Here is a 26,834-nt window from a genome sequence, read left to right on the forward strand (position 1 = left end):
GGCCTCAGGGCAGCCCATCTGAGGGAACACACAGCCCTACCCCTGCCAGCTGAAGGCCAAGGGCTGCTCCCGGGGCGTTCATCCCACTGGCAAGGCCAAGGGCAGCTCCTGGGGTGCTCATCCCACTGGCAAGGCCAAGGGCTGCTCCCGGGGCGCTCATCCCACTGGCAAGGCCAAGGGCTGCTCCCGGGGCGCTCATCCCACTGGCAAGGCCAAGGGCTGCTCCCGGGGCGCTCATCCCACTGGCAAGGCCAAGGGCTGCTCCTGGGGTGCTCATCCCACTGGCAAGGCCAAGGGCTGCTCCCAGGGCACTCATCCCACTGGCAAAGTGGTGCTAGGGGGCCGCCAGGGGGACACCTCAGGGTCCACACCCCCAGATTCAAGTCCACATGGGTAACTGACATAGGAATGTGGACATACCGCACATATCTACAGATTTGTACACTGGCATCTACGTACAGACAGGCCAACATCCACACCGGTTTTTATCCATCAGGCAAACTTCCAGGGAGCAGGATAGGAGGGTCCCAGGATCCCCCAGGGAGAGCTGGTGCATGGCTCTGCCCTGGACCAGCCCTATGACCGGGTTAAGCAACACTTACACCCCTAGATGAGAATCCAGGGTAATCATGCTTACTTTGTGGGGCCACTGATAGGATTCAAGGAGGCACAGATCTATCAATAAGACACACAACCTCATATCATGTATGTATTGTTCTCTAAGCTTCCCTTTCCCTCTCCTAACTAACACTCCCCCAAGGGATAACTCCCCACTGCCCGAGGCCTCCACCCAGCCCGGCTGCCCCTCTGCATGCAGCCTGGCATATGCTGATTCTCCCCACCCCCGTCACGAGACGAGCCTAGGGTGCCCACCCCACGGAGAGGGCCCAGGTCAGCTTGTCCACTGATACAGGGGTAGGGGAGGAAGCTGACACCCGTCCTTTCTGGCCACTCCCCCTCTTTCCTGACTCTACCTCCCAGGAACACACAGGTTTTTCTTAGGGTCCCCAAGCCCTACCCCCATGTCCTGCTCTATCACCTGGGCCTGCTCGGCACCCCCAAGTCACATAGCAGGCTCACCGTCCTCGTCTGCGGTAGCACCCTTGTTCTTCAGCCCCACCCACCCCACCGTGTCTGCCAGCCCCTCCCCTTGAATTTTCAACCTCCATCAAGCCACCTGCTTTCCTGGTTGTTGCTGTGGTTCAGTTGCCCAATCGTGTCCAGCTCTTTGCAACCCCATGGACTGCAGCACGCAAGGCCTCCCTGTCCCTCACCGTCTCCCAGGCCCAAGGTCATGTTCAGTGCATCAGTGATGCTGTCCAGCCATCTCATCCCAACAACCTCCTCTCCTTCTGTCCTCAATCTTTCCCAGCATCAGGGGTTTTACCAATGAGCTGTCTATTGGGATCAGATGACCAAAATACTGGAATTTCAGTTCTAGCATCAGTCCTTCCAATGAATATTCAAGGCTGGTCTCCCTTAAGATTGACTGGTTTGATCTCCTTGCTGTCAAAGGGACTTTCTGGTTAGGGGACCTCTAAACAACTTAGCGTGGTTCCCTCTACCCCAGGTCTGTTCTCCCAAACTTGGCCTCAGCTCTGTGTCAGCCCTCATCCCAGGGAACCCTGAGCTAGCCCTAGTGCCTCATGGGCCCTTAACGATCAGCACCTTCGGGGCAGGGAGGTGAAGGCAGGGGGGAGCTCCTGACTTCCTCCCAGGTGCTCCCCTTTGGGCTCTCATGGGTGGTACAGCCCAGGGCTCCCCAACCTTGAGCCAGCCCCAGTCCCCTTCTGAGGTAAGATGGCTCTGTCCCAGGAAGATCCCAGGGTGAAAACACATCAGAAGCTGAAATCCTGGCGGTGACACTGGCTTCCAACTGCAAATAATCACAGGAGCAGAGAAGCTGTCTTCACAATCAGTAAAGACCACTTCTGGATGGCCACTGAATGAAAATGCAAAGTTCAGGAATCGTCAAGGAACTCCTGGGTCCCTGAGAGTCTGACCTCAAGAATGTATCCCCAGGGTCTTCCCTGGTGGTCCAGTGGCTAAGACTCCGAGCTCCCAGTGGAGGGAGGTTTGATCCCAGGTCAGGGAACTAGACCCACATGCTGCAATTAAAGGACCCCACGTGTCACAGCTAAGACCTGGTGTCGCCAAATAAATGATTTTCAAAAAGCAAACAGAACAAAGAATGTATCCCCAGGGTCTTCCCTGGTGGTCCAGTGGTTAAGACTTCAAGCTTCCAGTGAAGGGGACCCAGGTTCGATTCCGGGTCAGGGAACTGGATCCCACATGCTGCAACTAAGGGACCTCACCTACCACATCTAAGACCCAGCACCACCAAAGAAATGACTTTTTAAAAGCAAACAAACAAGACAAAGAATGTATCCCCAGATGTCCACAGACCCAAGTTCAAGAAACAGGACGTGGATGTCCAGCCAGATGGGAGCAGCTTGAAACACTGTCCCCCTCCCCACCCCAATACAGCCTCTTATGGGCTGAGTTGCATAGTATCTCTGGGCTTTAGTTGGCTTGTCTGAAATGAGGGTAGCTCCAGGGACCCTTAGAATAGAGTGACATGTGTAGCAGAGTCCACACTTGGCACCTGGACAGGCCAGCTCCCAGGGAAGGCCCTTCTCTGCCCCTTACTGGTTCTGAGACCCCAACATCCACCCCCAGCCCACCCCAGAGCTAGGGGGCCGCAGTCACAGCCAGCCCCTTGCGTGCATGTCCCTTCTCCCCCATCACCCAGCCATGCTCCCTCTCCCGCCAGCAGCTTCTAGATTTTCCTCTGCTGGATCTTCGCTGGAAACATACAAATATGCTCTAATTTCTCCCATTTAAACAAACAAAACCCTCTCCTGACCCCACTTTTTCCCCAGCTAGCATCTCTCTCTCTCTCTGTTTACAACAAAACTTCCCAGAAGAGCGGTCCTTACTCACTTACTCGTCATCAATTTCTCCGTTTTCCTCCTGACCAACTTCAGCCTGGGTTTTGCACCCACCTCTCCAAGGAATCTCCCCATGACTCAGCCTGACTCTCCACGCTCCCCCCGCAACTCAAAGTACAGCCAAGAACCTCAGCGTCCTCCTTGATTTTCTGTCATCTTTCTCTCACCGCAAATCCTTTAGCAAACTCTGCAGCCACACTGCAAAACTGATAAAGAATCAGACTCCTCACCATCCGCATGCCACCACCTGCTCCGGGTTCCTTCCAGCTCCCACCCCAGCCTACAGCCCCGAACTCATCTCTGGCTCTGCTCCGGAAGGCAGCCATGATGAGCCCATTATTACACAAGTCTTATCACGCTAATCCTTTTCCAAACCCTGCCGTGGCTTTGTCTCATTCTGTGTTAATAATGACTAGAACCTTACTAATGGCCAACCAGGCCCCACACCCCACCCTACCGTCGGACCTCGGCTGCTACCTGTTGCCCTCTGTGTTAGCCACGTGGGCCTCCTCACTGCTCCCTCAATCTGCCAGGCCTGAGCCTAGCTCAAGGCCTTTGCACACGCTGTACTTTCTGCCTGGCAGGTTCTTTCCCGGTCACTTTCTCAGTGAGGACTTCGGACCTCCTGATTTAAAAATGCCACATCCCTGGTCTCCCAGCACTCTCAGTCTCTCTCCAGGAGGAGGCCTCCTGGATCTGTCTTCTCCTGTCTCAGGATTAAGCCCTCCGAAGGCCCTTGGCTCTGACTACTGGGACCAAACCATCGTGTACATTATCCACAAGGCCATACAGTCTCCCACCTGCAGGGGGAGCTCCACGGGGCAGGTCTGTTCCCCTCCCAGAGCCCAGCACAGGGCTGGGGACACAGCCAGCCTGAGAAAATGCCAGTTGAACAAGTGAGCAACAGCACAGAGGGGAAGGGCTCAGGACCCCTCTGGCCACCACATGGCTGATGGCTTGAGCAAATGTGAGCTCCCCTAATGCGTGGCACAGCCTGGCGCATAGTAGGTAATCCCAAATGTGGGTCTTCCTTCCTCTCCCCAGTTCCCTTAGGAGTGTAGAGGTGAAAACAAACTGTCAAAGCCAGGCTGGAATGGCCAGGAGGGCCCTGGGGATGGGACATCAGCTGGCCTGAGGCAGGACATCCCTGGAGCCAGATGGCCAGGGTTCAAATCCCAGCTCTGCTATTTACTCCTGAATGATCTTGGGAAAATCTTTAGCCTCTCTGCACCTCAGTTTTCCTTTGCTTCCACTGTGGCTCAAATGGTGAAAAATCTGTCTGCGATGTGGGAGCCAGGTTCGACAGCTGGGTTGGAAAGATCCCCCGGAGAAGGGAATGGCAATCTACTCCAGTATTCTTGCCTAGAGAATTCCATAGAAGAGAACCCTGGCGGGCTATAGTCCATGGGGTCACAGAGGCAGACACGACTGAGCGGCTACACTTTCACTTTCCTCATCTGTAAAATGGGTTGCTGTGAAGAGTAAATGCAAAATATCAGAGCGGAAATTGACATGTAATACAAGCTATATAAACATCAGCTGTTACTACTGTTACTGCTGCTAACACAGGCTGGGTGACTGGCCTCTCCCCACACATCCCCAGGGGCCACACGGCCCCCTCCCTCTCACAGCTCCAGCCCCTAGGAGCAGCAGGCAGCAAATCCTATCTCCTCATAAACCAGACCTTCCTCCGCTCAGCCATCACCTGGCTGGCAGAGCTGTCAAGAAGACAGATGCCACATCTGCCTTGTTTACAGCTTTAATCCCCAAACCCTGTTCTTCAGGCTCCCAGGGAGGGGCCAGGAGAAGAGGAGGGAGGCAGGCGCTGCCCTCCCACAGGCCTTGACAGCTGCAGAGACGCCCGCTCAGTGACCCCTGTCTCGCTCAGGTAGGGGGCAGGCCGCAGGCCACCTTCCTGTGCTTCCTGCAGACCACTTCCCCTGCCTTCCCCAGGAACCTGTGAGCAAGGCAGCTGTGCTCAGGATGGGGACCAAGGGATGGGAGTGGGTAGTACGATTTCCATTTTACAGATGAGGAAACTGAGGCTTTAAGAGATGACCTGCCCAAGGTCACACGGCTAGGTAAGCGGCAGCACCAGGATTCACACCCCCCCTAAGGGGGACTCTCACAGCTGTGCATTTGAGAAAACGGGTGCCCACGGCCCCTTGCCATTTTGAGACACACCAGCCCAATCTCCTGGAGAAGAAAATAGCAACCCTCTCCAGTATTCTTGCCTGGAGAATCCTCACAGTCTAGAGGAGCCTGGCAGGGTACAGTCCACGGGGTCGCAAAGAGTCGGACACAACTAAGCGTCTAACACACACACAGCCCAATCTCCAACTGCCAGTATCTGCTGCTCTTCTGAGGCTCTCTGGCCACAAAAGCCCTCTTTGCCATTTGGACGAGGCATTGAAGAATTAACATCCTCCAGGGAGAGCCAGCGATGACTGACAGGAGGCGCTCCCCTGCCAGGTTAGGACTCAGCACTGTCTTTGCTGGGGCCCAGGTTCAATCCCTGGTTAGAGTATTAAGATCCCACAAGCCACACAGTGGAGCCAAAAAAATATGAAATAATAAATTTTTAAAAATGATTGCAGGAGGGAATGCCCTGGCAGGTCCAGTGGTTAGGACTTGGCACTTTCACTGCCAGGGCCCAGGTTCAATCCCTGGTTGGGGAACTAAGAGCCCACAAGTCACATGGTGCAGCCAAAAAACAATTTAAAATTGATCAACTTTAAAAAAAACGATTGACGAGAGTTGGTGTACACACACCCCGGCTCCCTCACACCTCCAGTGGGATGACTGGCAGGCATGCTTCATTCTGTCCCCAGAGACCCCAGGGGAGTAAAGCTCCAGCTGTTGGCGGGGGTGACCTGCTTGGTATCACACCCTTGATGGCTGCCTTACCTCCGCAACCAAAGTTTCCTGGGATCCCCTCCCAAAGAACAACTGGCTGTCAAATCCTAGTCTGGAGGGGAATTCAATTTAACACCTTCAGATTCTGAAGGATGAATCAGGTCTTCCCAAGTGTAAGACCCCAGCATGAGACAGTCCTTCCCGCCCTCTTGGAAGGTCACCAGGCCTGTTCTCGTCCTGGGCCGGGAAGGCGTGGGCTTGGCGGAGCACAGGAGCTCCCAGTGAGATCGTGGGCAGGGCAGCAGGGCCCATGGGACTGAGACAGGCAGAGGCCAACTATCCAAACTGCTAGCATCGAGGGGACCAGAGGGGACCCACCCAACACTACCAGCGTGGACAGCCAGCATCCTGGCAGAGCTGAGTGGGAAGCTAGGCTTGGGAGAGAGTGAGGCAGGTGGAGAACACAGGGCTGGCTGAGGACCAGCGAGAAGAGCGGCTCAGGCCATGGAAGGGAAGGCGGCAGGAGAGGCAGGCGGGAGAGCCAAACCGCCTGGGTACCAACCCAGTCCTGCCCATTTCTAGCTCTGCAATGTTCACCAGTCACCTCAGTGTCCTCTTCTGTAAAATGGGTGCAACAATTATGATGCTGTCCTCCGTCATTGGGGATCCTACAGCTAACGGAATCCTTACAACAGACTTGAACTGTTAAATTACCCAATTGCATCTAAATCCCACCTTTCCCCTTTCCTCTCTATCAACTATCACCAATTTTTTTAAGAGAGTTTTGAAGTAGGCTATTTAATTTATTTTTTTGGCTCCACCTGAGGCATAGAGGGTCTTAGTTCCCACACCAGGGACCAAATCCTCGCCCCCTGCATTGGTAATGCAGAGTCCCAACCACTGGACCACCAGGGAAGTCGCCAGCAATCACCATTTTATGAGCACTTACCATATGCATTATTTTTCAGCCAGCTTCTTCATACCCTTCAAACACATCACCTATCCTCCCAACAACCTGTTGAGAGGGGTGGTGGCTTCCCTGCCCTCTCTGGGACTCAGACAGGTTACTTGTCCCAGGTCACAGAGCCAGAAGGAAGCAGAGTCAGACCCAGTGCCTGGCACACTGACAGGTGCCGAGTCCCAAGCCCACAGACCGTGGGTGTCGGCCCGGCCCTCCTGGCCTAAGATGTTCTTCCAAGGGACCAGCTCAGCTCCAACCTGGGCGGGGCCACGGGAAGACAGGGCTGCCTTCCCTCATCCAGGATGCTCTCAGCTTCCACAAACATTCCCCCAGAGCTCCCCCACCCCTCATGTCACCCAGACATGGGTGAGTTCACTGTGCCTGGCCTGGGGCCACACAAGGACCCTCACCAGCCCCTGCTGGGGCTTCTGAGGCAGCGGAAGGGTCCAGGTCAGCTGGAACACACTGTCCTTCAGTCCTTCCTGGCCACCCCAAGTTCACTCCAGGCTCTCCTGCTTTGCTCAAGCGTTCCCCTCACCTGGGGTGCACCACATTCCCCTTCCTATAGCCACCTCTCCTTCCAAGCCAGTGGTTCCCATACTTGGCTGCACAGGAAACCACCTGGGGCACCTTTTAAAAAATCCTAATGCCCTGGTGGCACACAGGACCAATTCCATCAGAATGTCTGGGGCTAGGAACCAAGCATCAGCATTTGAAAAGAACCCCAAGTGACTGGATGTGAATAAAGCTGCTCTTCCCTATATTCCCAGCCCTAAATACACACTGGGAGAGCTTGAAAAACAATCCACTCCCAAAGTTCTGCTTTGTGGGTCTGGGGGTGAGGCCCTGTTAGAGGCCTGTTGTTTTTTTTAATTGGCAGATAATTGCTTTACAATGTCGGTGTTGGTTTCTGTCACACAACGTGAATCAGCCATGCTGCTGCTGCTGCTGCTAAGTCGCTTCAGTCATGTCCCACTCTGTGCGACCCCATAGAGGGCAGCCCACCAGGCTCCCCCGTCCCTGGGATTCTCCAGGCAAGAACACTGGAGTGGGTTGCCATTTCCTTCTCCAGTGCAGGAAAGTGAAAAGTGAAAGTGAAGTCGCTCAGTCATGTCTGACTAGCAGCAACCTCATGGACTGCAGCCTACCAGGCTCCTCCACCCATGGGATTTTCCAGGCAAGAGTACTGGAGTGGGGTGCCATCGCCTTCTCCACCGTAAGTATACATATATCCCCTGCCTCTTGAACCTCCCCCCAGCCCTGCACCCACCCCTCTAGGTTGTCCCAGAGCACTGGGCTGAGCTCTCTGTGTCATACACAACTCTGTCTGTTTCACAGACGATAATGTGCATGTTTCCAGGCTTCTCTCTCAATTTGCCCCACCCTCTCCTTCCCCTGCTGTGCCCACAAGTCCTTTCTCCTTGTCTGCATCTCTATTCTGCCCTACAAATAGGTTCATCAGTACCATTCTTTTATATCCCATATATATGTGTTAATGCACAATATTTGTTTTTCTGACTTACTTTACTCCGTATAACATGCTCTAGATTCATCCACCTCACTAGAACTGACTCAAATTTGTTCTTTTTATGGCTGAGTAATATTCCACTGTGTGTATGTACCATAACTTCTTTATCCACTCATCTGTTGATGGACATCTAGGTTGCTTCTATGTTCTGACTATTGTAAATAGCGCCGCAGTGAACACTGGGTTATCTGCGTCTTTTTGAATTGTGGTTTTCTCAGGGTATATGCCCAGTAGGGGGATTGCTGGGTCATACAGTAGTTTTTTTCCTTTTTTTTTTTTTTTAAAGGAATCTCTATACTGTTCTCCATAGTGGCTGTATCAATTTATATTGCCACCAATGGTGCAAGAGGGTTCGCTTTTCTCCATACCCTCTCCAGCATTTACTGTCTGTAGACCTTTGGTGATGGCCATTCTGACCTAGGAGAGTTCTAAAAGCCCCAGGTGATGCCGCTGCACAGCCAGGCTTGAGAGCCACCATCTTACAAAGTGCCTCCCATCAGCCTTCTCGCCTGCATCCCCAGCCACCCGCTGGGCTGGCCTTCAGATGAGAAAGCCAAGGCCCCGAGAGGGCACAGCTGGCTCAGGTTGAGGGGCACCCAGAGCCCTCCCAAGGTCCCTGACACCAGGTCCTGCTGCAGAGTGACGCAGACCAAGAACTCACAAGGACCCACATCCAACCATATCTAATGTGGACACGCCAAGGCAGCCACAGTAGGGGGCCGAGGATTGAGAGCTCAGTTCTGGGTCCACATCTTGCTCTACTGCCTTCCATCTGTGGGAACTCAGGTCCCTTTGCTTACCTTCTCCGAGCCTCTGTTTCCAATCTGTGAGAGGCCTGCCGTCCCATCCTCCCGCGGCTCATTCCCTGCCCGTTCAGGGCTCTGCTGAAACAGTGCCTTGCAGGGAAGCCAGACTCTTATCTATTTTGTTTCTACTGCACATTTTCCTTCTGATATAGTCTATAGTTTACTTTTTTTAATCTTGTTTATTGTCTGTCTCCCCATTAGAATAAAAACGCCAAGAGCTTTTTGGCTTTCATTCCCTGCTACATCCACGATGCTTAGAAAAGGGCCAAGCTCTGGGAGTCAAACTGATGTCTGTAGAGTGACTGCGGGACCCTCAAGGAGTTAGAGACGCTCAGACCAGTGAGCGGCAGGGTGCACGGGGTAGCTGGGGTCAGTCAGTTCTGTGGGCTCGCCATAGGGACGTCCGGATGAAGCCCAAGGTGGTCAGCCAGAGGGCGGTTCTGCCCAGATCCAGGAGCCCCTTCCCTTATAAGCAGCTTCACCCGACGGCTGGTGGCCTGAGAGAGCCCACCCACTGGACCTGGAATCAGTCCTGGCCCCGCCCCAGGCCCCGCCCCTCCCGGCTCCTCCCAACCCCGCCCCCTCATTGCCCCGCCCCTGACCCCGCCCTCCTAACCCTGCACCTCCCGGCCCCGCCCCGGGCCCGCCTCCTAACCCTGCACCTCCCAGCCCCGCCCCTTGCCCCGCCCCCGCGCGTGCTCACTGGTGCACTTCTTGACGTGGCTACCCTTCTTGAGCGCATGGCGGCTGAGCTTGCAGTGGAAGTTGTCCTCCCAGAACTCGGCAAACCATATGTTGCGCCGGTTGTTGTCCAGCGTGCGGCTGGAGAAGTAGCGGTCGAAGCCTGGCGGGGAACCAGGATGTCAGGACCCGGCGCCCCTCTTTCCACCCGCCCCCAGCCCTTCGCTCTTCCCGCCGCTTAGACGAGGCGCGGGCGGGTGAGGAGGGGAGGAAGAGCGCATCCTCTGATCCAGCAGCCAGGGGGAAACGTGAGACGTTTCATTTCCTTCCTGGTGAAAAGAGCTGGGTTAAGTTCCAGGGGGAGCCTGTGTCATCGAACAACGGTGCCTTTACGGAAGAAGTACAGGATGAGGGGGTTTGCGCTGGTTCTTAACTACCGAAATGCTGATATGGGGCTTCCTGGAGGAGGAACCACCTGGATGGAAGTCCTGAGATGGGAGCAGAGAGGCTGGTGGGGGCGGGGGGCGGCGCCCAGCCCTGGGAGTACTGAGCTCTCTGGTTCTGAAGAGGAGAGGGAACCAGAGAGTGTAGGGACTGGCCCAGGTCACACAGCAAGACAGGGGCCTGAATCGTTCTCCTTCCAGTCCAGAACTTCCCCATGGCTCACTGAGGCAGCCTCCTCCGAATGCTCCAGAGGACTTACCAACTCTGCTCTAAGCCCAGAAAACCCGGACCCAGGGTGGCAGGCTGGTGGGTCAGTAAGGCCTTCTCTCCTCCCCCTGCCTTCTGCCCCATGATCATTCCGTGTCATATTCACAGCTGACCAAGCTGCTGGGAACAGACCCGAAATGCTAAAAGTTCACCCAGCAACGAGTTCTGCTGTGGCAAGGCCCAGTGGAGGCTCAGTGGCTGTCTGTTGGAGCTGTCAGCGAGGTGCTGGACTGGTCGAACGCTGACTTCCTCAACCTTTACACTGTTGATACTGGGCCAGTTCACTCTGCTGGTGGTGGGGGGCCGGTGGTGGGGGGAGGCTGTCCTGGGCATTGTAGGATGTTGAGCGGCATCCCTGGCCTCCACCCACTAGAAGCACCACTCCCTGATCATGACAACTAAAAATGTCTCCAAACAGTGCCAAATGTCCCTGGGGATCAAAATCACCCCCTGCTGAGAACCACTGCTTTCCTGGTTTCCCTGGTGCCCCAGAGAGAAAAGGGCTTTGTATGGCAAGTCCTGGGTTCAGATTCTAGTTCTGCCACTTAATAGCAAGTATGTGTGACTTACTGCCACCAAATGTCACTTAACCTCTCTGAGCCTTAATGTATTCACTTACTAAATGTGAGGTTGCTGGAAAGACTAAATGAAATGTCTGTATGGGGCCTGGCATTTGTGGGTACCAAGAACCATAGTTTTTGTTTTTTGTGTGTTTATTATGGCTTGAAGCTGAGAGGGGCGATGTGGAAACTTCTGGCACCTCTGTGTTCCTTCTGCCTCGGGCTGAATAGAAGACATAGCCATGTCCCTCCCCTACTCAGACCTCGGTCTCTTGGAAAGTTTGGTGGAGGTAGATGTCTGCAGACTTCCCAGCTCCATCAATCCTGATGTCTGTTGACCTCAGCGAGAGCACGGGAAGAGCCCCTGGGAGCCTGCTGCCACCATGGGGAGGACAGTGAGGTCCCTGCCAAACTGGGCCTTTAATAGGAACTTCGTGCCTCACTCACAGCGAGGCTCCAACCAGAGCAATCTGTTCCTGCCCAGGGCGACTGAGTTCTGTCTCAGGAGTAAGGGCTGTCAGGCCCACCCCCACCCCCAGCCCACCCAGGGCCCAGCAGGACTCTGCAGGGAGGCCCCTGCCCCATCCTGGGAGCCTGCTGGCAACTCCCAGGGCCCTTCTAGCAGAGGACATACTCCCAGTGGCGCAGGGGTCTCACTTCTTCTGTCCCAGATGGGAGAAGGGATGAGAGTATATGGGGGTGAAGGAGAAGTCTTGATAAATGAGCCTCCTGTACTTGCCACCACCCCCAACACCCATGAATATCTGAAACAGGAGAAAGAAGGACCCTGAGCATGGTTTCTAACCCCACTAGGACGACTGTGGCCAGGAAGGCCTCCCAGCCCAGAATCTGAGCACAAAGAAGCTGGGAGCCAAGGAAGAAGAGAGACAGGGTGCAGGAAGATGAGGAGCTGGAGAGGGACAGTGTGTGGGGGGGACGATAAGAAGGACCCATCAGGGTGACGCTGACAGCGGGGCGCACGGAGCGGGGGTGGGTGGTGGGCGCGCCGTTGCGGCTGCCGGGCCTACCTCGCACGGACATCCTCTTGGGGAGGATGGTGATGGCGCCCTCGGCCACCTCCTCCAGGTGCAGCACAGGGGCGATCTTGGAGCCCCAGCTGTCTGAGCCCATCCAGAAGAAGTGGCCAGTCTGGTTGGCCTTCCGTGCCGCCTCCAGCACACGCCTGTGGGGACACGCACCAGCCCAGCCCAGCCGTGTCTGCCCACGGACTCCCCGCCCTGGCCACACCCGCCCTTCCCCCAGGCTCATTCCTGTCCCCTCACAGCCTGTGCCTGGAGCCCCCGTCCTGACCCACAGGAGCCTGGGCCCACAGCCACCCCAGCACCCACACCTGGACTCCCAGGCCCCCAGTTCCCTGCTGCCCTGACCCACCCCTGCCTACAGGCCCACGGTTGCCCTTCACCCACACTGCACCCCTATACCTGCCTGTGCCCTGGGCCCACAGCTGCCTTCTGGCCCAGTGTGGTCTCCCAGACCCATTCCTACCCCTGGGGCTACCTCTGTCCCCGCCAAGACCATGCCTGTTTCCCTCTGGTTAGACCTGCCTCGTGTCTGACTTGGGTCCCCAGAAACACATCTGCCCAAGCTCTGTCCTCTGAGGCTCCCAGGCCCACACCCCCGGCCCTTTGTCACATTTATGTCCACTGTCACACACACCCCCCAATACCTGTCCCCCTCTGCACCCCACCTCCTTCTGTGCCAAAAGTCCAGGTGCTTCAAAGATGCTCCCCACTGCCCTCACAGATGGAGGAAAGGGTGCGGGCAGCCAGGGGCCCCCACCGCCACCCAGGCCACAGTGACAGTGGTTCTAGTCAAGTCAGGGGCCCTGAAGCCCCGCGCAGGGTCCAGCCCACACGGCGCTCAGTCAGTGCTAATGGATGCTTGAACTAAGTGGCCCCTCGGAGACATCTTCTAAAAGGAGAAAAACAGGAAGGACTGGGCAGAAGTCCCCCCCCATGTATCTCATCCCATGGGGACAGACGGGAGCAGAGAGGAGGCAAGCAGCTTGCCCAAGATCACACAGCAAGTGAGAGGCCAGGATACTAGAAACTGGCCAGCCCGTCCCACAGACAAGGCCAGGACAGATGGCGGGGCTTGGGGTGACTGCCGGACCTGGGCAGGAGGCAGCCAGCTGGGGCAGGAAACCTCGGGCTACCAGGCAGAAACGTGTTTCCTCACCCCAGGGCCCACACCTGCCCTCTTCACCGTCTCCTGACTCTCCTAGGCCCCCAAGGCTCCTGCAGCCCCCACAGAGCCCCCTAATTGTAGGCGAGGCTGCTCTCAGAACCCACACCCAGCCCTATTAATACCGCCTGCATCCGGCCAGCCAGAGATGACCAGAGCTCCCAAGGCTCCATCTCTGCAAAGTCACCCGGGTTTATTTTTACCTCTGTTTGCTTCTGAAAATGCATGTGGATTTCCAGCAAGGCGCCCCTCTTCCCACATACCCTGCCCAGCTGCCCAGGGGGTCAGTCTAAGGCCCTTCCCCTTCCCCCCCAGGTGACCCTTATCTGGGACCCTTGGCCAAGCACCCTCGTCTCCCATCCCCACGTGTGGGTCCGTCAGAGTCGCTCAGGAGGCCACAAGTTGGGTGTGTCCCTGGATGGGGTGGGGGCCCCGAGTAGTGCTGGGCTTTGACATGGGAGTGGGGGCGGGGGCGGGGACTGACTGAAGGGAGGCGAAGAGCTCTGAAGGATCTCCTCCTGCTCCAGGTACCAGCTGACCTGCGGCAACGGGGACACCCAGGGCCAGAGTTTAGGGTCCCTGAAAGCTTTGTGGGGACCGGGAGCAGCTCAGGGGTGCCAGGTGGACCCTGAGGACTCCCACACCCTGGGCCTTTGCTGCCTGAGAAACACCCATTAGAGCTGGTGCTTGTGGCTTTGGAGGCCTTAATGACCTTCCAGAACATTTCCCTCCATCCCCACTGGCACCCAGCAATATCTCCTGGGAGAGAATCTGTTTTGCTGCAACTCAGGAGTCCAGGATAAGGTCTTTCCAAGTGGGAAAGAGTGTTGGAAAGAAGAGTGGACCCAGAGTGGATGCTGGCTAGCAATCGGGAGGGGGCCGCATGAAGCCAGGGTAGACCAGGCCAGCTGAGCTGGGCAGGTGGGCAGGTGGGCCAGCTGTCTGAGGGAGTGGTCTGGGGAGACCAGATCTCCTCTGCAAACATGGCGCGTGACTCCCTGACCGGATTCTCAGCAGGAGCTGTGTCTCCCCCTCAGTCTAGGGCATCAAGGAGGCCGGCCCTTCTTGGCCTGACATCCAGTCTTAAAGAGGTGGAAGGGAGAGAAAGAGCAGGAAGAAGGGAAGTGCATTAGGAAGGGTGCTCAGGGGTCATCTTTTAAGGGCACCTGAGACTCTGACCTGTGACTCACGACCCGGGGGCAGGCAGGCCGGGAGGTGGACTGCTCCAGGGTGTCTGTACCGCATGGTTCTGGCACCTGGAGTCCACCTGCCCCGGCTCTGCCAATGCGGACACTGAGGTCCAGGGAGGGGAGGATACTGCCCCCATGAGTGTGTGCCCAGATCAGGACTAGAACCACAGCCCAGGCCTCTCCCCACTCCCCTGAGCTCGCCGAAGGGCGGACGGAGGGGCTGAGAGACAGCCACCCCTGCCTCCTGCCAGCCTCTGCTCCCTCCTTTGTGCACATTCCTGCCTCCAGTGCTCCAGCAACACTATCAAGCAGGCTCCATTAGCTCCACTTTTTTTAAGCAGAAAAGAAGCCCCGAGAGGTTGAGAAACTTGCCTGAGGTCACATAGCTAGTTGGAGGGAGAGCAGGATTCCCACCCAGGGGCTCTCACCCCAAGCGCATGGCCTTAGCCCCTCTGTAAAAAGACCCGCTAACCATCCTGAGTTGGTAGAATGGATGCAGGGAATGGGCAGGGGGGAAGGAAGGGGCGTCCGTGAGCCATAGCCTGCGCCCCAGCCAGAGGGGTCTCCCCCCACCGCCCCGTTGGCTCACCCCCCCTCTCTGGACCCCAGGGTGCGTCAGGCTTGCCCAGGAAGGTCTCCAGCAGGGGTCCCTGGCTCCCCAGCCCCGCCCCACTGCTGCCTGTCCTCACCTGATGTCATCCTCGTTGGCGAAGATGATGACCGCCCTGGCGTTTGATGTCTCCAGGAGCCGCCGGATGATCTTGTCGAACTCCCCAGGCTTGGGCTCCCGAGGTATCTTGACGGACTGGGCGATGCACACGCCCCCTGCAGGAAGGGCAGCGGTCGGCCTGGGGCAGACAGGGTCTTCCCCTGCGACCCACACTCCTGGGGGCTCCTCGTGGTCCCCTGGCCTGACTGTCTCCCAGGTCCCGATCCGGCATGGGCTGTGCAGTCAGAACAGCCACAGTGCAAATTTTGGCTCCACCAAGCTGAGTGACCATGGGCATGCCATTTAAGCTCTCCGTGCCTCCCTTTATAAAATAGGTTGCTAGCAAGAAGCAGTATAGTGTTGGGCTTAAAGCTAGACTGCCTGGGTTCAAATCTCAGTTCTGCTGCTTACTGCTGTGTGATCTCAGGTTAGTTACTGAACTTCTCTGTTGTCTCAAATGCATCATCTGTAAAGATAATAATACCACCTATTTCATAAGGTTGTTATAAAGCTAAGGGAGTTCATGCATTTATAGCAACATCTGCCACACAGTAAGTGCTTAGTAAACATTGGTTCTTTTTTGATGTAACTACTTCATAAGACTTTTTGGAGGCGCAAATCTGAGAATGAGAACAAATTGCCCCCCTTGGGCCATTAGTGCCTCTGGTACCCACATCCACACACACCTACCAGGGCTCTTGACGCCGGGCCCCACGTTCACCATCAGGCTCCTTCGTAAGGGCAGCGTGCAGGGTTGCTGCCTTGTGCCTGCACATCCCAGGCAGTGATGCTGTAAACCCAGCTACTGCCCATATGCGAGCGTTCCTGAGTCCCCCTCTGGGCACTCACAGGCCACTCAGTATGCAGGCTCTCCAGCTTCCTCCCTGACCCAACAGGGTGCGATGACACCCAGCCTCCCTCCATCTTATTTAGAACCAAATTCCCAGCAGGGAGCTTAGAAGAGCCCAGGAAGGCCATTCTTAAGGGAGTGCTTTGGTGGAGGGGCTGGAGGAGCTCTGACTGGGATCAGAAGGTCTTTGGGGGTCTCCTGTCATTCCTTTCTCTCTGGCCACCGCCTACCTGGCTGGATCCTGGGGAAGGGGACCCAAGGCCTGCCTACCTCTCAAGCTCATTCCCCTACAAGAAGCCCCCCAGCCTGCAGGCACCACCAGGAAGCAGTCAACACACCCCGGGATTCACAGCCAGGCCACGTGGCTCACAGAAACCCTGCGAGCACTCTCCACCTCACCCGGGCAGTCCCCGGCCTCAGCTGTGTCTCTCCAGTGCTGGTGGGGGGCCGGCATCATTTGTGTTACCTCGGCCTCCCCTCATCTCCTGCTTCAAAAGCACTTGTGGACCCGTTTCTGGTATCAACCGTGTTTGACAGATGAGGAAACTGAGGCTTGGAAAAGAGAAGTGATTTGCCCAAAGCCACACAGTCCCTTGCCCCACTGGGATACAGAGTGGGGCCCCCAGGGAATAAGACGTCCAGCACCTCTGGTGGCAGCGTCAGGGCCCTGTTGATGGGAAAGGTTGAAGGAGTATTCTTGATGAAGGCGGATCCTTTATCTGAGAACATTGCCTTCCTCCGGGTCCCACTCAAGGGCCTCAGCCCAGCTCCATCTCACACGGGATCCTATTGGGTCACAGCGCAACTACCCACCTTGGCCGGGCACCTGGCTGCCACACTTGGGCACCCCCGAGCCTCCGTACATCCTCAGTCCAGGCCGGGGTCACCTGAGCCTTCTGAGCAGACTCCACGCACCTCTGTGAGGAGGATGGGCTGCAAGGGTCCCCAGGGTAGGGAGACACCAGCCACCTGTTTTACCCAGAGGAAGAGGGGCCAGCACCCAGCTCCACCCAGGGAGGGCCCTCTACTCAGGGGGGTAGGTGGCAACCAGGGAAGGCTGCCCAAGGGTGGTGGCCCTGAGCTGAGTGGCTGAGTTTTAGTGGCAGGAGGCCTGAGCAGCTGGGGGCGGGGAGGGGGCATGCTGAGGAAACAAGGCGCTCGATCGAGCAGGGGGCTGCTCTGTGCCAGGCACCCGCAAGGCCCGGAGCCACATGACACAGGCTCACTCTCGCATCGCCAGGAAATAGGCCCCCAGTTCTGTGGAGCAGGTGAGGCAGCCACGGCCTCTGTGCCCCACCCTGACCAGCGCCCACCTCCTTTACTTTCTGCCCCTTCCAGGTAGAACAAGAACCTCAGGTCCTCCTAGGATGCCCACAGAGGCGCCGAGCACAGAAGAGGAGCACGGCTAGAGGGGCTCTTGGGGGAGGGAGGGAGGGGGTCTGGGGGCAGGACCAGGACCCCCCAGTCCCAGCTCACAAAGAGAACCGACGGGAGCCAGTCTCCTGCCCCCAGCGCTGGCCCTGCCCTAACAGCGGCTGGGCAGACACTCAGCTTCCAGCTAAACCCTCCATATGGTTCCTTTCCAGTTAGAAAGTGGGCCAATCGCTACACTTCTTCCCCCATCTGGGGAGACAGATGGACAAGAGGAGGAGGCTGGACAGGGGGTTAGGACGAGCCACCTGGCTCCAGGAGGGAGGGGGTCCAGAGGGCAGAGGGGAGGGAGGCAGAGAATGGGAGTTAATTGTTCTCAAAGAGGCAGAGACTCTCAGGTTCAGTCATATTTCTGGGTGATGCTCCCCTAAGAGGTTCCACCCCGTGGTACATGTTGCAGGCTTCATTTAGCTTCTTCTTCGAAAGAAGATTCAGGTGACCACAGCCCAGTCAGCAAGTCACAAGGTACTCAAGATGAGAGAGGGTCTAAGCAGGAAGCAATGTTCTTACAACCGCAAGAGTGGGGGGACTTGAGGGGAGTCTGGGAGGTTTCAAACAGAGCTCAGTAACAGTGAATGTTGATAGTGTCTAGTGCCTTTGAATATTACGCGGCACATTTTGCATAGATCCACCCATCTGAAGTCAATATCATCAGCAAAACTCCAGCTTATTTATTTTTGGCCACACCATGTGGTCTATGAGATCTTATTTTCCCCACTAGGGAGCAAATCTGCACCCCCTGTATTGGAAACGCAGAGTCTTGGCCACTGGGCTGCGAGGGAAGGCCGGCACAGTTCCAGTTTAGAGCTGAGGACGCTGAGGCACAGAGCGGCTGAGTGGCTCCCTGGTCACACAGTCAGGCACAGACCAGGGTTTCGGTGTGGCCAGCTGGCTCCAGAGGTCACTCTTTCACCCAGTCCAGTGTGCCATGACCGGCCACACCCAGGCCAGGGGGCACCTAGGGCCCATGCACATGTCTGGGGGCAGGGCCTGCCCTGGGGTAAGTACCCAGTGGTGTCACTGGCCTCACAAGGAGGAACCAAGCACCCTCTGGGCCCCTTGGTGGCACTGCCTGATTGTCAGTTTGGCTGCTCAGGGGACCGCAGCACAGGACCAAGGCTCTCCCAGGGTGACACAAGCTTCCAGGAGTAAGTGGCACAGTATCTGGCTCCACAGCACTCCTGTCCCCTGCCCCAGCCAGAGAGGACTGCGGTGGCCCAAGAGGGACCCACATTTACTGAGCACCCACTGCATGCCTGGCACTCATTGAGTGTCTGAGGCAGGTGCTAATGGCCCCATCTTACAGATGCAGAAACTGAGGCTCAGAGGTGCTAAGTAGCCTAGTGGAGGTCACACAGCCAGCTGGTGGGTCTGTAATCCAGGTCTGTGTCAAGAGCCTCCCTTGGGCAGAGGAAGGAAAGGCTCCAGTCGCTGGGTCTCGGTTAGCCCCATCCCCTGCAGCCCGTCCCCACTTCTGGGAAGACCCCAAGTCCTACACCAACCACATCAGTCCTCCTGTGTCCAGCCCTTGCTTCTGAAGCCCCATCACTGTGGGGACCATGGCTAGCACACCCCTGGGAAGTCTTCTTCAAACCCTTCTACCACGGTGGGGGCAATTTTTTGCACCCCCACTCCTTTGTCCCATGGTCTCTCTCCTTGGATAAAATAAGAACCCATGAGTCCGTACTGAAAGCAAATGTAATAAAATTAAACCCAAGCAGCAAGGAACGCGCCCAAGTCCTGTCTCTGCACAGAGGCTGCAACACTTCACCTCTCCCAGGCTCCAGGAACAGGATTATAAAAAGAGGGGTATGGAGGAGGCTGGTGCTCCCCATGGCCCACTTAGGCCCTTCTGGGTCACCCTTGACAAGCCCCTCACCCCACACACAGCCCCAGCCCCATAGCAGGCACCGGTTGCCTTGTGCCAGCTGCAAGCTCCACCATCCGTCCACCCAGCAAATGCCTCTGCGCAGTGCCAGGGGCAGGAAGCCACAAGCTCATGCCAGGAGCTTCTGAGCACAAGGTAGCAGTCAGGACCTTGGAGAGCTCCCGGGCCAAGCACTCAGGGAGCAAGGAGACTGAAGGCAGTCTGAACCAGGGAGTCTAGAACCCTACCAGCCAGCATGTCCCTTCCACATTCTTCCCAGAGAAACTCACACACGGGCGCAAGGAGATATGCCCAAAGATGGTCACGGCAGCACTGCTTGAAACATGTGCTGAAATGGAAACGTGGAAACTACCTGAATACTTTTCAAAGGAAGAATGGAATATTATAAGAGTCGGACATGACTGAGCGACTGAACTGAACTGAACTGAACTGAAGATACATAAATCAGCCCTCATGACAAAACCCTGAAAATGCAAAGTTAACTGATAAAGCAAGGTGCACCACTCTCTGTCCCTTTCATGTGGAAATTAAAGGCCACATATAGTACAATATCTTATATACGGACACACACATAGATATGAGCAAAAGCTCCAAGAAGGCAGGAGATTTTCCGTTGTATGCACTACGATCTCCCCAGTGCCTGGCACACACTAGTTCTCCATAAACGCTTGCTGAGTGACTAAGATAAGAAAGGACCCCAGCCACTGCAGGGTGTGGGCACCTCAAGGGAGGCAGGGATGGGACAAGACTGAGGGCTCCATAGGAGGGCTCCCAGGCATCATCCCTGTTTTATTTCTTGGAAATAATCAGAGGCAAATATGGCAACATGTAAATGCTTGGTAAATGTGCACCTCGGGACCCAGGCCAGACCAAACGTGCAGACACAGTGACAGAGAAGGCATCCTAATCCCAACACGTGCCGCCCCGAGCCTCTCTGTTCATCCACGACACAGGCCACCTGGCCACTCCTGGGCTGGAGGCCTCCACGAGACGCTGGGGGTCAGGCGCATGGGGCCGCCCTCCCACGGCCAGCCTCCTGGTTCTGAAATCCCGCCTCCCCCTGAGGACAAGCTCTCTCCTGGCCAGCCCTCCCCTGGCGCTGGAACCTGCACCTCCGCCATGCTCCACATGCCTGCCCTGACTCGAATGTGACATGGAAGTTCCACTAGTGAAACTTGATGCGGGTTTCTTGTTGTATTTTGTGGTCTCTGTGCCCTTTCTATTTGTGGTATTCTTTGGGTCCAGCTGATATATCTGTGTTAGTGTCTGCCTCCCACTGCACTCCTAATACCCCAGTGGATGTGGGTTACACAGTCTGATCTCTGTCTGACTCACCGGGCTCAGCTCCCTTCTTTTCTGGGCACTTCCCTGCCCCCCACGGGATGGGACTCTCTCTACTCCACCTACCTGAATAAGTCCTCCCCACTTGCTCCAAGCAGCCCCCAGACCCCCTGCCTTCAGGGCCTGCCAACTTGTGGACTACCCTGGTGGCCCAGAGAAAGCAGAAAGAAGGGGCTTCCCCGCAGAGTGGCCTGCTTCTGCCCAGGCTCACCCAGGTACGGGGCAGCTGAGGACTTGGGCTCCCCTGTGCCTCTGCAGCACAGTCCGTCACATCCTCCAGGCTTGGGAATCCTCTCACCGCCCCCTCTTCCTTCCTTATCTCACTCACCAGGAGGCCCGCCCCTGCCAGGAAGCAGCTAAACAGCCAGCCCATAGGCAGTGGGCAGCGAGGTGACCGAGACATGTACCGTGCCCACAGATCCTGGGGCACTCAGCACCCGCGCCCTCCTGCTCTGGCACCCAGAGCCCGTGGGTGCCATTCCACAAGCCAGGCTGCTCCCTCATCCCAAACAGCACCCCGGGCTCTGGGCTCCAGACTAGGCTGGGCAAAAACCCCCTCCAGGGAGTTGAGAAGCTTCCCTGCAGCCCAACAGCACAGGAGCCCAGGGACACTGGGCTCCTCTCCTCTCTCTGTCTCTCCTTTTCTTTTTCTGGCCTTTCAAATTTAAAAATGGAGAAAAACAATGAGAGACCAACGCTAGGAAATCAAGTGGAAAAAATCTACATCAAGGCAAAGTGTGAAGGCAGCAAATTACAACACAGAGAAAGCGGGGGTTGCTCAAGGAGGGGCCTCCTCAGCTTCCCTGGGTTCCTGGCAGAAAGGGAGGTAAGCGGAAAGGCAGGAGGGAGGCTGGGGGAGGCCCTGGACGATATGGGGTCACACAGTCACACACACACAGGCACACACACGGAGTTCTTCCCCCCGACCCCCCCTTCTCTCTTCTCCCCCGCCCTCTCCAAAGTCAGGCCCTCTCCCCACACCTGCTCTCAGGAGAGGGAGCTATTCAGAGGCATCAGTGACCAACACGGTGTTACTTTTGCTTCCAACCAGGAACGAAGCCCTGGTCTAAGGAAACGGAGCCGTGCAGCAGATTCCAGGAAGCGGAGCTGTGGCTGAAAGGGCATCTGAGGTCGGGGAGACGTCCAGGCCCTGGAGAAGCCCCCTAACCTGTGGCTGTCCAGGGGGGCTGGGGCTGGGGGCGGGCAGCGAGGGGCGGCTCTGGCTCCAGCAAGGGCTCAAGGGCTCTCTGGGGCGGGGGGTGGGGGGTGAGCCTGGCTCATGGCCACACCCCCTTCTGCTCCCACTCCCAGCCCTTCTCCCCACCATCCGGGGTCCACTCCAGCGTCCTTCCTCTCACACAGTGTGTGTGTGTGTGTGTACAAGTGGCATGCACTGCTCACATCTCCCCCTCAGGTCTGGTCCCCACAAAACCCGCTGTCTGACCACATCAGGCCTTCCTCTGCAGAGGCCGCCCCTCAGTCTGCCTCCCTTGCTTACCTTATCTCCTCCCGGTCTGTCTCTGCTCCGGCCCTCATGGTGCCCAGCACACACGCTGTGCTTGCTCGCGACAGGCCGTGACCCACGCTTGCCAGATGAATGGGCCACCGAGCACCCGACTACAGGGATGGGAGGGCCAGCAGGGCAGGAGCTGCTGGCACCGGCATGGGGGTGGAGGCGCTGCAGGAATCTGAAGTGGCCACCTGCTCAAACCTGCCCACTTCCTCTAGGAACCTCCCTGACCCCTGCAGCCCACTGTGACCTCCCCTCTGAGCACCACTGGTCACACGGAGTGCCCGGATGTCTACGTGTCTACCGGCACTGGGCAGCCACTTTGTGCCAGGCTCTGGGCTGCAAAGGTCATCCAGGCACAGGGCCTGCCCTGTAGTACGCACTGGCAAGTTCCAAGCCCACACGGGCGTCATGCACACTGGGACCTCTCTCTCAGTCCTGCCTTCTGCCGGGAATTTACCTTTCCACCTTGTGCAAATTCCTTGTTATGAGTGCTCAAGAAATGCACGTGCAGAAGGACAAGTGGGAAAGTGTCAGACAGCTGTGCAAACTGGCAGGGCTCCAAAGGCCCAGGACCAAAGACAGCTGGGCCAGTAGCGAGGGCCAGCGGGGGCAGGGCGACTCCAGCCCGAAGGGACACAGTGGGCTCACTAGGAGAGATTTGGCTGGAGCCAGGAAGACCCAGGTACCAAGGGACCATGAAGGGGACACAGTCACCCCACTTTCCCACCTGCAGCGTCCCCCTGATGCACCCCACCAAAGGTCTGTACAAAGTGTGGCGCTCACACCTGCTCTCAGCTTCCTCTTCGCCGCCATCGTGAGACAAAAGGGAAATGCCCACTCCGCTGCTTCCTGGCTGTGCGACTGTTCTTTTTGGGGTTTGCTCGTTTTTCAGCTGTGCTGGGTCTTTATTGCGGTGCACAGGCTCAGTAGTTGCGGTGTGTGGGCATAGTCACCCCAAGGCATGTGGGATCTTGGTTTCCCAGTCAGGAATCGAACCTGTGTCCCCTGCACTGGAGGGCAGATTCTTAGCCACTGGACCACCAGGGAGGACCTTGGCTGTGTGACTTTGGAGAAGTTACTTAGCATCTCTGAGCATCAGGCTTACCATCAGTAAAATAGGGCAGGACTTAAAAAAAAAAAAAAACTCCACCTGGTGGGGCTAGAGTGAGGGTCAAATGGTATCTGTGAAAGCCTGGGTCAGCCTCCGGGAGCCAAAGCCTCTGGGGAGTGAGCGAGTCCTAGTGGGGGTGGGGCTGCAAAGGCGGAGGGGCAGGGGCCGCGTCAGGACGTCACTTCAGGACCCAGGGCTGTGAGGATGCTCTGGGGGCCAGAGAGACAGGCGACACTGAGCACCATCTCCAGGGACAGAACCTGCTGGGCAGAACCCACGGCCCGAACCTAGAGGCCCAGGGACTGTCCAAGGCAGGACACACATCCCTCCTTTCCCAAACACTCTCAGTTCATCTCCCCACCCCGCCCATACACGTGGTAACACACACCCTCACAAAGTCACAAACCACACATCACTGCCACCCCACACAAGATCACAGCAACACAAGCTCACACAGTAACCACTCTGCCTCACACAACCACTCACCACACCCAGCCCCCGCAAGTCACACCCTACACACAGCCGCAGACCCAGACACACAGGTCAGCTGCCCACACCTCCCTGGAACCACCAGCCAACCCTTAGCAGCATCAACACCTCACCTTTGCTACCGGAGCATGGGGGCCTGGCTGGGGGTGCTGGCAGGGGCTGGGGTGGCCCCTGGGGGAGGGGAACAGCACCTCTGTCACCCAGCAACTACCCACCCGGCCACCTCAGTGCCTGGCTCTGGGAGAAACCTGCATCTCCCCTCTGCAACCAGGCCGTCCACTCACGCCCACCTGCCCCCGGGGAGACCTGGGCTGGACCTGCGGATGCAGGGACACCGCCACCAGAGAGCCAGCCTGCTGTGACACGGGGGCCGAGGCCGGGCACAGACAGGGCCGCGGCCGGGCACAGACAGGCCCTCGTCCCACGTCTGGCCCCTACGTGATGATGAGAGCCAAACCGCCCAGCCTCTTCGCACCTCTCTGAACCTCTGAATCTGTAAAATGGGACGGCATGCTCACCACCCTCCAGACACATCAGGGGTGTTGTGAGGATTAAAGGGGTCACCCATGGACAGCCCGGCCCCTGGGGGCATATTTTGGGGACCAGAAGAGGCAGGCTGCAGGGGGAACCAGCCAGGGCCGCTGTGGGGCTCAGCCCCTCGAGCTGAGCGCTGCCGCCCCCTCCCTGGGAGGCTGCTGGGCAGCGAGGGCTGCTCAGAGCTGCATTATTCATGGTGCGCAGCTCTGAGCAGAGGGAAATTTGCTGAGTGATCGACCTAATATCTTAACACAAACCCATTTAGGCAAAACACCTTTGAAGCGAGAAAAGCTGGGAGAAAAAAGAGAGAGAGAGAGAGAGAAGGAAGCAAAGGTGTTTGGAGGCAGGAGATGGAGGGAGGGGGCTGTGGTGGAAGGCACGGGCAGGTGTCTGGTTCCGGCCGACCCGCTCCTGGCCACCCGCCAGGAGACCCCGCCCCAACCCAGCCCTCTAGGGCCCACCTTCCTCTACTCTCAGTAGCCATCCTGGGCATTCTTCTTGTTTTATATACAATAATAATCAATTTTTTAATATTTATGTATTTGGCGGTGATAAGTCTCAGTTGCGGCACACAGGATCTAATTCCCTGACCAGAGATCAAACCCGGGGCCCCCCACTTTGGGAGCATGGAGTCGTAGCCACTGGACCACCAGGGAAATCCCCAGCTATTCTGAGTTCCTAATACTGAGGAATTCCCCAGTATTCCTCAGCTGAGGGAATCCCACCGACTTCTCAGAGTTGGTTCAGAGAGGGAAAGGAGTCTGCCCAAGCTTCACACAGCAAGTTGGGCTGGTCAGTAGTCAGACCCAGCACTGCTGAGCACTAGTTAAGAGTCATCTGCTAAAAAACCCCTTTCAGAACAAGACCCTCAGCTCCAGTGACATACCTGGAGGGTGAGGTCACAGAGCAGCTTTTCAGCCCCTTCCCCGGCCTCACAACTCCACGCTCCACAGCGAGACCACTTTCTCCAAGGCAACTCGAACATCCCTGCCCTGGAGCCTTGGCTGGTCCCCCTGCAGGAAAAGCCCCCCTCTGCTTTCCTGCCTGCCCAGCCCTGCCTCCGGGCTCTGCTTCTCCACCTCTCCCCACGAAACACCCGAGATGCTCCCGCGGTGGGGATGTGCCGCCGCCCACCCAGGCTCTCACCACACCCCTCTCCCCTGGGACCTACCATCCCCTGCCTAGGCTGCTGGTTTAGGAACCCCTGCTCTTAAAGGCATGAGGGCTGGAGCCAGGCTGCCCGAGTTCAGATCCTGCTCTGCTACTTCTTAGCTGTGACCCTGGACAAGTTACTCACCTCTCTCAGCTTCGTCTCCTCCTAGTAAGGCATGAAGAACAACTGAATTAATATGTGCAACGGTGCCCGGCACACAGCTACTCAACGTTTGCTTGTGTAACACTTGATCGTTTTCTCCATCAGCCCATAAACCCGTTCAAGGGCAGACGGTGTTTTTCTCTTTCCTCACTCCCTGGTTTCCAGCACAGCAGGTGTTCAGTGTTGGTTGAACTGACTCTAGTTTCTGAAAATGTTGTCTGCCTGGCCTCTTTACCCCAGGCCCCTTGGGAAGAGGAGCCGGCTCTGGGCTGGTGGTGGGGACACCTGTTGAGAGGCAGGGGCACGCAGAAGATGACCTCTGGCCAGCTCCAGCCCGGTAGCCGGGCCCGCGGTTTGGCGGGAGAGGAACAGGAGGCTGCAGACTGGGATGAAATATTTAGGAGCCCACATCCCCGGGAAGTGGAAACTGACAAGCAAAATGAAATGTTGAGATGTAATTACCCAGGCAGGCCAAGCATGTCTCCCTGCCAGCGGCGGGCCCTCCCAAGGTGCCCCAAGCAGGCACTGGGTAATGAAGTCCTCCCGGACCTTCCCACACCAGCCCTCGCCCCCTCCCCAACAGGAGCCTGACTCGGGCTCTTCAAGCTGACCCTTCTGATGGCAGAACAGCAGGACGTGGAAGGGACGGGGGGCTGAGCCCAGCCTCAGCTCTGGACATACCCGGGGTGAGGCTCCAGCTTCCTCAGCCAAAAAACGGGGCTGCTGACCCCTCGACTGGGAAGAAGGACAGACAGTGGGTGTGAGTGTGCCCCCGAGACTGGCTGTGGTGGAGGGGTGTGGCGAAGACAGAGCAGACCCCAGCCGGCCCTGTGGCCCATCGGAGGCTCTCCTTAGGCTCTGGGCTGCCTGTGACTCGGGTTAGCAAGAGCTGATGGACAAAGGCCAGGGCCAGAGGCCCAGATGTGGCCCTGAGCTGGAGAAATGCTCACCCCACCCCCCAAAACCTGTCCCAGGCTCTCCTGATGATGTTGGGGGAAAGCTTGGAGCCCCGTAGCCGGAGAGCCTGCTTGGCCAGATATGGGAGTGGAGAGACAGGGACCAGGGAGGGATGGAAAGGGGACTCGAAGCCTGGATCCCGACAGCAGCCCTAAGGGGGTCTTAGGAGGGCACCTGGGGAGGGGACGTGGGGATGGGTGCTCGGCTGATCTTGCCCTCTCTGTGGAACACCAGAGCTGGGGCA

At 57.1% G+C, this 26,834-nt stretch overlaps 1 protein-coding gene across 2 annotated transcripts in view; it reads right to left on the reverse strand.

Annotated features, from left to right (window-relative positions):
* Window positions 1–26,834, reverse strand: part of GRM4 (glutamate metabotropic receptor 4) — a 102,903-nt gene that overhangs the window by 22,175 nt on the left and 53,894 nt on the right. The window contains exons 3-5 of one of the 2 annotated variants that reach the window (XM_068960478.1): window positions 15,139–15,274; window positions 12,083–12,237; window positions 9,806–9,946 (exon numbers count right to left, since the gene is read on the reverse strand). In XM_068960478.1, coding sequence (XP_068816579.1) covers window positions 9,806–9,946; window positions 12,083–12,237; window positions 15,139–15,274 — 432 coding nt within the window. The remainder of the gene's footprint in view (window positions 1–9,805; window positions 9,947–12,082; window positions 12,238–15,138; window positions 15,275–26,834) is intronic. The other variant, XM_068960479.1, reaches the window with a different exon arrangement.

Source organism: Capricornis sumatraensis, chromosome 22 (assembly GCF_032405125.1).
Source record: "Capricornis sumatraensis isolate serow.1 chromosome 22, serow.2, whole genome shotgun sequence".
Taxonomy (NCBI): domain Eukaryota; kingdom Metazoa; phylum Chordata; class Mammalia; order Artiodactyla; family Bovidae; genus Capricornis; species Capricornis sumatraensis.